At 43.3% G+C, this 12898-nt stretch overlaps 1 protein-coding gene across 1 annotated transcript in view; it reads right to left on the reverse strand.

Annotated features, from left to right (window-relative positions):
• Window positions 1-12645, reverse strand: part of LOC143281471 (uncharacterized) — a 73606-nt gene extending 60961 nt beyond the window's left edge. Inside the window, exon 1 of the mRNA XM_076586681.1 lies at window positions 12555-12645. Within this exon, the coding sequence (XP_076442796.1) occupies window positions 12555-12645 (91 nt within the window). The remainder of the gene's footprint in view (window positions 1-12554) is intronic.
• Window positions 12646-12898: the final 253 nt, after the last annotated feature.

The raw sequence follows: 12898 nt of genomic DNA on the forward strand, positions 1-12898 counted from the left end.
CATCCTTCACAGAGGACAGGACATCACTGCAAAACGACGTGCATGTCTTTATACAACCAGAGAAGATGAGTGTGGGTGGCTTGGAGAAGGAGGAGGAGGAGGTGGTGGAGGTGGAGAATTGGGGTTGGGGGGGGGTCGGGGCAGAGTGTGGCAGGGGAGAGCGCAGGAAGGGTGGAGGGTGGAGAGGGTGTCCTCAAGAAGAGTGCTGTTTTCCTGGCCTGGCCATGACGCTGTGATGGAGGTGTCAGGATGAAAGAACAGACACAAAAGAACAGCTGTGTTCAGTTGTGTCTCTATCGCTCCTTTGATCTGCAACCTACCTCACGTGCTTCCGTATTACGCGTCGCTGGCTTTGACCGCAACAACAACAAGGAACGTGGCAATAACAACAACAACAACAACAAGGAACGTGGCAATAACAACAACAACAACAACAAGGAACGTGGCAATAAGAACAACAACAACAACAAGGAACGTGGCAATAACAACAACAACAACGAAGAATAGTAACAAAAGACTGTGCACAGACGATTTGATCGAAATTAAATATTTGTGTGCCCTTTTGTGTACTTATGTTAGTATCCTTGTGTGTACTTTGGTAAAGTTGGTGGTGGGAGAGAGAGAGAGAAAGGGGGAAGAGAGCCAGAGAGAGAGAAAGGGGGAGAGAGAGAGATAACGATAAGGACAGAGAGAGAAAGAGAGGGACAGACAGACAGACAACAAAGGGGAGGGGAGAGTAAGGATAGAAGAGAAAGAGAATGAGAGTGATCGAGAGAGAGAGAGAGGCGGGGATGGGGAAGAATGAGAGAGTCAGACAGACAGAAAGACTGACAAGGGTTGCGAGGAAGAGAGAGAGAGAGAGAGAGAGAGAGAGAGAGAGAGAGGCAGGGATGGGGAAGAATGAGAGAGTCAGACAGACAGAAAGACTGACAAGGGTTGCGAGGAAGAGAGAGAGAGAGAGAGAGGCGGGGATGGGGAAGAATGAGAGAGTCAGACAGACAGAAAGACTGACAAGGGTTGCGAGGAAGAGAGAGAGAGAGAGAGAGAGAGAGAGAGAGAGAGAGGCAGGGATGGGGAAGAATGAGAGAGTCAGACAGACAGAAAGACTGACAAGGGTTGCGAGGAAGAGAGAGAGAGAGAGAGAGAGGCGGGGATGGGGAAGAATGAGAGAGTCAGACAGACAGAAAGACTGACAAGGGTTGCGAGGAAGAGAGAGAGAGAGAGAGAGAGAGAGAGAGAGAGAGAGAGAGACAGAGAGAGAGACAGAGACAGAGACAGAGAGACAGAGAGAGACAGAGAGAGACAGAGACAGAGACAGAGAGAGACAGGGAAGGGGGTAGGATGGATAGAGACAGAGGAGGTGGGGGGAGGGAGGAGGTGGAGAAATTTTGTTTTGATGTCTAGTCACGTATACTGTTGACAATTTGTTGAATTATCAATTTTCATAGTTGAAATGTCATCGATAAGAATGTAGGAGAGAGGTGGTGCGGGGGTGGGGGTGGGGGCAAGGGGTGGTGGTGGTGGGAGTGGATGGCGAGTCGGGTGGAAACCAGGTAGAAAGGATGGTGGAGGCACTGGCTGGGCGCTGTGAATGTTTGACGCAGGCCTAAGGACCCAGCCTGGGTAAATAAATGTAACAATGGACTGATCAATAGTTTAGTCAGTCAGTCAATAACATATACACACATAAGTGAGTAAAGGTTTGAATAAACAACAAATCAACAAACAGTAAAGAATGAAAGAAACAGGAGACGGGCGCAATAGCCGAGTGTTTAAAGCGTTGGACTGTCAATCTGAGGGTTCCGGGTTCGAATCACAGTGACGGCGCCTGGTGGGTAAAGGGTGGAGATTTTTACGATCTCCCAGGTCAACATATGTGCAGACCTGCTAGTGCCTGAACCCCCTTCGTGTGTATATGGAAGCAGAAGATCAAATACGCACGTTAAAGATCCTGTAATCGATGTCAGCGTTCGGTGGGTTATGGAAACAAGAACATACCCAGCACGCACCCCCCCGAAAACGGAGTATGGCTGCCTACATGGCGGGGTAAAAACGGTCATACACGTAAAAGCCCACTCGTGTGCATACGAGTGAACGCAGAAGAAGAAGAAGAAAGAAACAGGAGAAAAGCAAACAACAACAACAACAACAAACAACAAAACAAGCCAATGACAAAGCCTTGAGCAATCCAGTTACCATCCCACCTTCTCCGACATAAATATAACAACAAATTAACACACTTAAAAACAAGAGAGGCAAGGCCTTCAAGACTCAGTTGTGATACACTTTAAAAAAATCCAAGCTTTTTATGTATTGAGTATAATTTCAAAATGTAATGTTTAAGATGAGAAAGATCAGTTTAAAGCAAATTAAGTCCCCTAGCATTAATTACAGAGTAATTTCCCTTTTTTTACTATCTGCACCAAAACGTTTGCAAAATAAATAAAACTTCCATGTTTAGCAAAAGAAGTTCCTGTTTGAACAAAAAATGATAATAGTGACTGCTCTTGTTGTTGGGTCAGAATATCAGATCAAAGTGCCAAGTTTAGAGAATACAAAAAATATAAATATAACAGTAAATGCAGTTTGCATATAATTAAGCTTCATTTTTCTTTCTTTTTGTGCCCATTCCAGAGGTGCAATATTATTTTAAACATGATGACTGGAAAGAACTGAATTTTTCCTATTTTTATGCCTAATTTGGTGTCAACTGACAAAGTATTTGCAGAGAAAATGTCAATGTTAGAGTTTACCACGGACACACAGACACACAGACACACACACACACACACACACACACAGACAACCGAATACCGGGTTAAAACATAGACTCACTTGTTTACACAACAACAAACAACAAAACAAGCCAATAACAAAGCCTTGAGCAATCCAGTTACCATCCCACCTTCTCCGACATAAATATAACAACAAATTAACACACTTAAAAAAAAACACCAACAACCCACAAATAAAAGAAATTGAAATAAATGATTTTAAAACCAAAACTAATAAGCAAATAAAAAGTAAACAAAACCCACAACAAAATCGTGGATAAGCCCATTATCATTTTCTTCTTCCCAAACACTCAAACACAAACACGTGTAGATTCTAGTCTCTCGTGGCAATCTGAAACCGTCTGAAAGAGTAATTTCTGATGTGTAATATATATCTCTCCCCCCCCCCCCTCTCTCTCTCTCTCTCTCTCTCTCTCTCTCTCTCTCTATATATATATATATATATATATATATATATATATATACCAATGCAATTAAACCTCAATTTCAATGGGGAATAAAGCAGAGGGGGGTGGGAGGAGGTGGGGGCGGGAATGTGGAGACGTAAACTTATCAACAGAAAAGACAACATCTAAATTGTTAGTAAGACATGAAAAACAAAACAAAACAATTTAAAAAAAAGAAAAAAAGATTAAGCTGAAGTTATTTGGAACGTTTTCAGATGTATAAGAGCTTCTCTCTCTCTCTCTCTCTCTCTCTCTCTCTCTCTCTCTTTTAAATAGTGTTCTGTCCACTGTTTGTGCCTGTGGCGAAGAGAGACCAAGAAGAAGACAGGAAGTGGGGCAGACAGACAATGACAATGACAAATGTTCTGTTTGTATATGTATTTGTGTTTCTCTGTGTGAAATTCGGGCTGCTCTCCCAAGAGAGAGCGCGTCGCTATACTACAGCGCCACCCTTTTTAAAACTTTTTTTTTCCTGCGTGCAGTTTTTTTTTTATTTGTTTTTCCTATCGAAGTGTTTTTTGGGGTTTTTTTACATAATTTTTCCAGGAACAACCCTTTTGTTGCCGTGGGTTCTTTTTGCGTGCGCTAAGTGCATGCTGCACACGAGACCTCGGTTTATCGTCTCATCCGAATGACTAGCGTCCAGACCACCACTCAAGGTCTAGTGGAGGGGGAGAAAATATCGGCGGCTGAGCCGTGATTCGAACCATTGCGCTCAGATTCTCTCGCAATATCATAAATGAAATCAGTGTGAATAAATAAATGACATGGAGCAAATCAAATAGGTAATAATAGATACATAGAAGGATGATTCAAAGACTACAAGTACGGGAACATCATGAAAATCATACAAAACAATTGTATTTGTATCTGTGCGCTCTTGTGAAGGAGGAGTTGTTGATGCTCTGCAAACAGAATGGGGGGAGTGGGGGTGGGGGGGGGGGGGGGGGGTAGAGAGACAAAGACAATAGCTGCAGGCTGTTAATACCTGCTTGTGTGTGTGTGTGTGTGTGTGTGTGTGTGTGTGTGTGTGTGTAGTGTGCCTGTCTGTCTATCTGTCTGTGTGCGGATTATTCTGGAAGGTTTGACGTTTCAATAAAATTTGAAACTGAAAGTGAAAGTTAATATTTTTATCCTAGCCTTTCATTGATTTCTTATCTTTACTTTTTTTTTTCGTTCGTTCCTTACTTTGCTTGTATCTTCATGTCTTTCTTCTTCTTCTTCTTTCTTTTTTTTTTTTAAAAAAAAGCAGATAAAAGCCAAGTCTTCAGAGTGATAACAATAAACCTCGACACTCGTGTTCCCTGCACGTGCACACCCACGTGCATACATATACATGTAAAGTATCCGCTGGACACGATTGCTTCCACCTGATCACAAACAGAACCAGATAATATTCAGTGTAAGACCAGAAACATTCCGAACAGAAAAAGTGAAACGACAAGTGCACGTGACTGTACCCGCATAACGATATCATAGCCACGGGTGTTTCTCAGACACTGCAGTCAATCACAGCTGTTGCTCAGCGAAAACAGACACACACACACACACACACACACGCACGCACGCACGCACACAAAAGAAAAAAAAAGCGCAAATACAGGCGAAGAAGTTCGTCATTACAAGATCGGTTTCAGTATCAGTTTCAGTTTTAAGGAAGTGTCAAAGTGTGCGGGCTGATACATGTACGCTAATTCACACCTGCTCGGGAAAGATTTAGTATTATTATTATTATTATTCTTTAGACACACAGCAACATCAGCAACAAAGCAACACAATACATGCGAGCGTCTGAATAAAAGGTTGGCTTGGGTATGTAGACGAGGAGGTCAAATGAATCGGGCGTGTTGTTTTTCCCCTTAACGCTAACAACCTCTCTATAACCCTGTTTAATTTTTTTTTTTTTTTTAAGTTTCCACGAACTGCATTTTTGTTCTCTGGTGTGTGTGTGTGTGTGTGTGTGTGTGTGTGTGTGTGTGTGTGTGTGTGTGTGTGTGTGTGTGTGTGTTTCTCTCCTAAATTTCTTAGTCATGACCTGATTGTGAAAACGTCTCTTGCAGCTCCCATAAAAAAAACCCAAAAAACCAAAAAAAACCCACTTCAATGAATAAATCCATATATTCAAAATAAACAACAACAACAACGATATGAAGAAGAATGAGTATTTTGATAAACATACATATTATGAGTAATAATCCAACAAACAAGTAAACGAAAGAAGGAATACATAAAGAAAGACCGAAACAAAAAGACATGAACGAATAATGGAGGAAAGAAAAAAAAAAAGCATGCTTCTGCAAAACACACTTGCTCCACGCTACACACGACTTTCTCTGCACGCACTTAAAGAGAGCGTAGAATAAGAAGCCTGATATAAAACTTTAAAAAAAATTAAAAAATCACGGCTCAGCCGCCGATATTTTCTCCCCCTCCACTAGACCTTGAGTGGTGGTCTGGGCGCTAGTCATTCGGATGAGACGATAAACCGAGGTCCCGTGTGCAGCATGCACTTAGCGCACGTAAAAGAACCCACGGCTACAAAAGGGTTGTTCCTGGCAATATTCTGTAGAAAAAATCCACTTCGATAGGAAAAACAAATAAACTGCACGCATGAAAAAAAAAGCGACGCGCTCTCCCTGGGGAGAGCAGCCCGAATTTCACACAGAGAAATCTGTTGTGATAAAAAGAAATATAAATAAATAAATAAATAAATAAATAAAATACCTTGTTTGTTGCCCTTCCAAGATTAGGCGCTGAATGGGTACGTTCAGTGCAGCAAGCAACGGGACAAAAAAAACAAACAAAAAAAACCACAAAAAAACCGAAAACCCCCAACAACAACAACACCAACAAACGCACATGTGCTAATTAGATCACATTACGATAAAGCGATGGACGCACATGCACGCAAAAACACAAACACAGAAAGTGTGAGTGTGTGTGTGTGTGTGTGTGCGCGCGCGCGGGTGTGTGTGTGTGTGTGTCTATGTCTGTGTGCATGTGTGTGTGTGTGTGTGTGTGTGTGTGTGTGTGTGTGTGTGTGTGTGTGTGTGTGTGTGTGTGTGTGATAGAAACAGACAGACAATGTGTGACCCTTGTAACCTAAAATAGGAGTATTCAGCAACAATAGCCAGACGGTCAGACTGGCAAATAGAGGGAGGGGGGGGGGGGGGGGGGTGAAGAGAGAGAGAGGAAGAGAGAGAGAGAGACAGACAGACAGAGATGCAATGGTGTACACACACACACACACACACACACTTGCGCGCGCGCGTATAACAGCATCGCGTGCATTTTAAAATACCCACTTGCTACTTTCACGTTCAGTTGAAGAGAAAGAGGGAGAGAATCAGAAAAAGAGGGAAGACAAAGGGGTGGGGGGGGGAAGAGACAGAAAGAGAATGTGTGTGTTTGAGAGAGAGAGAGAGAGAGGGGGGGGGGAGAAAGAGGGAGAGAGAGAGGGGGGAGGGAAGGAGAGAGGGACTAAGAGAGAGAGGGAGAGGGAGAGACAGACAGAGAGAGAGAGAGAGAGAATCGGGAAGACCGAGACAGACACAGATGAAAAACAACAACATATTTTTGCCTTCAGCAAAGTTGGAGAAAATCATGACGCGTCCTTTAGCTCATATGAGCTATTTTGAACATGCCGGTATTAAAAACAACAACAAAAACAACAACAACAACATAATAACAGTATATATTTTAAAAAAAATTAAAAAGTTGAAAAAATGGGAGAAGGAAAAATCGATATTGTATCACGATTCTTTCTGTATGGAATATCTGCTGTTAATTCTTCCGCTGCAAGCTTCATGAGGGGGGGAGAGGGGTGCGGAGGTGGGTGGGGGCGAGGGGGGAGGGCGGGGGGTGGGGGGGGGAGGGGGCGGAGAATAAAGACAATTCGTGTGTGTTGTTTAATTAGCAAACCGTTGTTTACAACAATCGAATAGGAAAGCTTAAAGAAAAGCCAAAGAAAGAGATCAACAAAGAAGGCAAAATGAGAAATCAGGGAAGAAAAGAAAAGACAAGGCAGAATGAAAGAACAGTTTGGTGAAAGGAAAGAAAGAAGGAAACCCAGAAAAGAATGGAAAGAAAGAAAGAATGAAAGAAAGAAGGAAAGAAAGAATGAAAGAAAGAATGAAAGAAAGAAGGAAAGAAAGAATGAAAGAAAGAAGGAAACCCAGAAAAGAATGGAAAGAAAGAAAGAATGAAAGAAAGAATGAAAGAAAGAATGAAAGAAAGAAGGAAAGAAAGAATGAAAGAAAGAAGGAAAGAAAGAAGGAAAGAAAGAATGAAAGAAAGAAGGAAAGAAAGAAGGAAACCCAGAAAAGAATAGAAAGAAAGAAAGAATGAAAGAAAGAATGAAAGAAAGAATGAAAGAAAGAATGAAAGAAAGAAGGAAAGAAAGAAGGAAAGAAAGAAGGAAACCCAGAAAAGAATGGAAAGAAAGAAAGAATGAAAGAAAGAATGAAAGAAAGAAGGAAAGAAAGAAGGAAAGAAAGAAGGAAAGAAAGAAGGAAACCCAGAAAAGAAAGAATGAAAGAAAGAAGGAAAGAAAGAATGAAAGAAAGAAGGAAAGAAAGAATGAAAGAAAGAAGGAAACCCAGAAAAGAATGGAAAGAAAGAAAGAATGAAAGAAAGAATGAAAGAAAGAAGGAAAGAAAGAAGGAAACCCAGAAAAGAATGGAAAGAAAGAAAGAATGAAAGAATACAGAAAGAACAGAGGGAAGAAGGAAACAAAGAAAGATATCTTTTTCTTCCTCCGTCTCCACCTCTTTATCCCTTTCTCTATCTGCCTGCATCTCTCTCTCTCTCTCTCTCTCTCTCTCTCTCTCTCTCGGTCCCTCCTCTCTCTCTCTCTGTATGTCTGTCTCTCACTCTTTTACGATCTCTTCTCTCCATCCTCCGTTTCTTCTTCTGTCTGTGTCTCGCCAGTGCACACACACAATATGAACCTAATGCTATCGGTTCTTACAGTTGTGTGGAAACAGCTGTATTCCTCCTCATCTCTCTCTCTCTCTCTCTCTCTCTGAGTGGGGAAATGGAGTTACCCGTGAACAGAACTTACCGGCAAGTGCAAACCTTTCCGTGTTTCCTGATAAACCTTGGTTGCTGAATGTGTGCGTGCGTGATTTAATTTCGTTCGTTCAGACAGAGGGTATTGCTCACCGTGTATGCTGTCTATGTCTGCGTCTCTCTCTCTCTTTCTCTTTCTCTCTCTCATGCTTTCCTCTCATTTTTCCCCCTCTCCCACCTCACTCACTCCCACACCTCCCTTCCCTTCCCTCCCCCACCCCACCCCCCCACACTACCCCAACCCCCTCGCCCCCCGCCACCCCCATCCTACCCCTCAGTTACTTCTGTCATCATGCCCGTCGCTTGCTTTGTTCTCCGTAATTAGCGCAAGCGGGCAAACAGAAGGGGACAACCTCTATTATTCCCTCGTCTTTTGCAGTATTCAGCTCGTCGGCCATTAGCGACGCAATATCTTCGGCTCTTTAGTCCCACTAATCTTTGTGGGCCCCAGGAATCGTCCAGACAATGGCTTATTAATAACCCAGCACAGCAGTGCTACAGCCGCGGCAGCAACAACAAGAACAACAGCTGCGGCAAAAGCAGAAGGCTGTCAACAGCAGCAACAGCAGCAGCAACAACATTAAGGCAGTTTCAGCAGCAACAGCAGCAGTAGCAGAGGAAGAAAGCACACCATTGAAAGCATCGTTAGAACCTATGAGGCGTGTGGCCCAACCACTTCCATCCATAAAACTCTTTCTTTTTGGTCGCTAATGTTTGTTTGTTAATCGTTCCCCTCCCCCACCCTCACACTTTCTTTTTGGTCGTTAATGTTTGTTTGTTAATCGTTCCCCTCCCCCCACCCTCACACTTTCTTTTTGGTCGTTAATGTTTGTTTGTTAATCGTTCCCCTCCCCCACCCTCACACTTTCTTTTTGGTCGTTAATGTTTATTTGTTTGTTAATTGTTCTCCCTTTTTGGTCATTAATGTTTGTTTGTTAATTGTTCCCCCTTTTTGGTCATTAATGTTTGTTAATTGTTCCCCCTTTTTGGTCATTAATGTTTGTTAATTGTTCCCCCTTTTTGGTCATTAATGTTTGTTAATTGTTCCCCCTTTTTGGTCATTAATGTTTGTTAATTGTTCCCCCTTTTTGGTCATTAATGTTAGTTAATTGTTCCCCATTTTTGGTCATTAATATTTGTTTGTTAATTGTTCCCCCTTTTTGGTCATTAATGTTTGTTTGTTAATTGTTCCCCCTTTTTGGTCATTAATGTTTGTTAATTGTTCCCCCTTTTTGGTCATTAATGTTTGTTAATTGTTCCCCCTCCCCTGCCCTCACACTTTCTTTTTGGTCGTTAATGTTTGTTTGTTTGTTTGTTTGTTAATTGTTCCCCCTCCCCCACCCTCACACTTTCTTTTGGTCGTTAATGTTTGTTTATTTGTCAATTGTTCCCCCTCCCCCACCCTCACACTTTCTTTTAGTCGTTAATGTTTGTTTGTTAATTGTTCCCCTCCCCCACCCTCACACTTTCTTTTTGGTCGTTAATGTTTGTTTGTTTGTTAATTGTTCCCCTCCCCCACCCTCACACTTTCTTTTTGGTCGTTAATGTTGGGGGTGGGGGGGGTGGGGGTGGGGGGGTCGTGTATTCGATTTCCTCATTTCGTTTGTTTGGTTGATTGATTGATTGATATCGTTGGTCAGAGACAGAGCTCTGAGCGCTTTACAAACACGCGCACTGTGCTGCCTACCTGGGGAGAGTCGACTGAGAGCTGCCTTCTGGGCGCTCATCATTCATTTTCTGTGAGGGTTCAGTCACGCACTTACACTCGCACGCATGCACGCACGCACGCACACACACACACACATATATATATATATATATATATATATATATATATATATATATATATATATATATATATATATATACACATATATTGTATTTTGTACTTTGTATTTCTTTTTAGCACAACAGCTTTCTCTGTGTGAAATTCGGGCTGCTCTCCCCAGGGAGAGCGCGTCGCTATACTACAGCGCCACCCATTTTTTGTTGTTGTTTTTTTTTTCCTGCGTGCGGTTTTATATTTTACCTATCGAAGTGGATTGTTCTTCAGGATTTTGCCAGGAACAACCCTTTTGTTGCCGTGGGTTCTTTTACGTGCGCTAAGTGCATGTTGCACACGGTACCTCGGTTTATCGTCTGATCCGAATGACTAGCGCCCAGACCACCACTCAAGGTCTAATGGAGGGGGAGAAAATATCGGCGGCTGAGCCGTGATTCGAACCAGCGCGCTCAGATTCTCTCGCTTCCTAGGCGGACGCGTTACCTCTAGGCCATCACTCCACACATATATACGCGCGTGTACGCCCGCTTTGAGCTCGTGGCAGAGTTGCGAGAAGCGATCCTAGCCGCGCAAAGTTTGCTTAACGTTAAGAATCTCCCACCAAAGTATCAAAAGTCTTCGCTAACTCCACAGACTTAGAGGATTATCCTCAAGGCTTAGCATACATAGCGCTGACATCATCGCTTGTGCAATCCAGCCTCCGTGCACTTCACCACCTCAATGTGGTGGGATGGAAACTGACGGGCCTTTTCTTTTCTAAACTGACGGGAACTGACTGCAAAGCAGCTGTGGATTCAGAACCTGTGTGGTCATCAAGTTATATAGTGCAGCACCAGACAGGCAATGACACACAAGCTCTTGTATGTTCTTGGTGTCAGTGTGACAGAACAAACCCCGGCACACCTGTGGAGGATGCAACGTGAATGTCCATTGACACACTGTCGTCAGCACGTATGTGACACAACCACTATTCTTCGCCCACGCCTTCTTTCTATCGCAGTCTCTCTCTTTCTCTCTCTTTTCGATAAAGCGTGGAACTGTATGAGAGCCTGGTCGTTTCTTTGGTCATTTCTTCTTCTTCTTCTTCTCTCTCTCTCTCTCTCTCCCCCCCCCCCCCCCTCTCTCTCTCTCTCTCTCACTTTTCGATAAAGCGTGGAACTGCATGAGAGCCTGGTCGTTTCTTTGGTCATTTCTTCTTCTTCTTCCCCTCTCTCTCTCTCTCTCTCTCTCTCTCACACACACACACACACACACACACACACACACACACACACACACACACACACACACACACACACACACACACACACACTTTTCGATAAAGCGTGGAACTGCATGAGAGCCTGGTCGTTTCTTTGGTCATTTCTTCTTCTTCTTCTTCTTCTTCTTCTTCTTCTCTCTCTCTCTCTCTCTCTCTCTCTCTCTCTCTCTCTCTCTGACTTTTCGATAAAATGTTTCTTTGGTCATTTCTTCTTCTTCGTCTTCTCTCTCTCTCTCTCTGTCTCCCTCATTTTTCGATAAAGTGTGGAATTGCATGAAAGCGTGGTCGTTTCTTTGGTCATTTCTTCTCTCTCTCTCTTTCTCTCTCTCTCATTTTCTCAACTATATCCGTTTGGAAAATACAAGAAACCAACCCCGATGACAAAGGGAATATTTCTGTGATAAAATCAGGGGAATTCCTCGCCGCTTTCTCACACACTGCAGTCGCAATCCCACGCTTTATGGTAAAATGAGAGAAAGCCAAGGACTGCGAGATGGCAACGGCTGATCACAACCACGCTTCACACGGGGGCCTACCCACTTCATACATTCCTATTTCTATTTCTTTTGATCACAACAGATCTCTCTGTGTGAAATTCGGGCTGCTCTCCCCAGGGAGAGCGCGTCGCTACACTATTTTTTTTGTATTTTTTCCTGCGTGCAGTTTTATTTGTTTTTCCTATCGAAGTGGATTTTTCTTCAGAATTTTGCCAGAAACAACCCTTTTGTGGCCTTGGGTTCTTTTACGTGCGCTTAGTGCATGCTGCACACGGGACTTCGGTTTATCGTCTGATCCGAATGACCAGCGTCCAGACCACCACTCAAGGTCTAGTGGAGGGGGAGAAAATATCGGCGTCTGAGCCGTGATTCGAACCAGTGCGCTCAGATTCTCTCACTTCCTATGCGGACGAGTTACCTCTAGGCCATCGCTCCACTTATCACTCCACTCCATCATATTACAGGAATACCCACGTGCTACAAAAATCGCATCCTTATGCTATATTATTCCCAATACGAACAACAGCACCCACACGTTTATTCGTGCAGGATAACCAAGCTCATGTAATACAACAACCTGAATACAGTTTGAACTTTGAAGGAGGGCTCAGCAAACACAACAAAAGACACCTTCTCACTCTAACCACCCAAGCAAGAGACCGCCACCAGTGGCCTGGCCGGTCAGTGCAGGGTGATACCCACCTCTCAGCCTCATGGCCCAGGGGATGGCAGAAGAATGGGGGTACCCATAGATCACACTGGGGTGGTCACTTTTCATGCCGCGTCCGTCCATCGTCCACTTCGCGCTGCTCAGGCATTCACTTGAAGCTGACTTCAAACGTCAACAGTCTGCTTTCAAAGTGACGTGTCCAGTGTGTCCAAACTATTTCTTTATCAATCATCATATGACATGTTGGTCAGCATTCACTTGAAGATCACGTTATAGAAGACTTCAAGCCCCAATAGCCAACGTTCAAAGTGACGTGTCCACTGTGAAAACTATTTCTGTCAATCGTCATATGACATGTTGGTCAGCATTCATTTGA

The sequence above is a fragment of the Babylonia areolata genome, chromosome 4 (assembly GCF_041734735.1).
Source record: "Babylonia areolata isolate BAREFJ2019XMU chromosome 4, ASM4173473v1, whole genome shotgun sequence".
Taxonomy (NCBI): domain Eukaryota; kingdom Metazoa; phylum Mollusca; class Gastropoda; order Neogastropoda; family Buccinidae; genus Babylonia; species Babylonia areolata.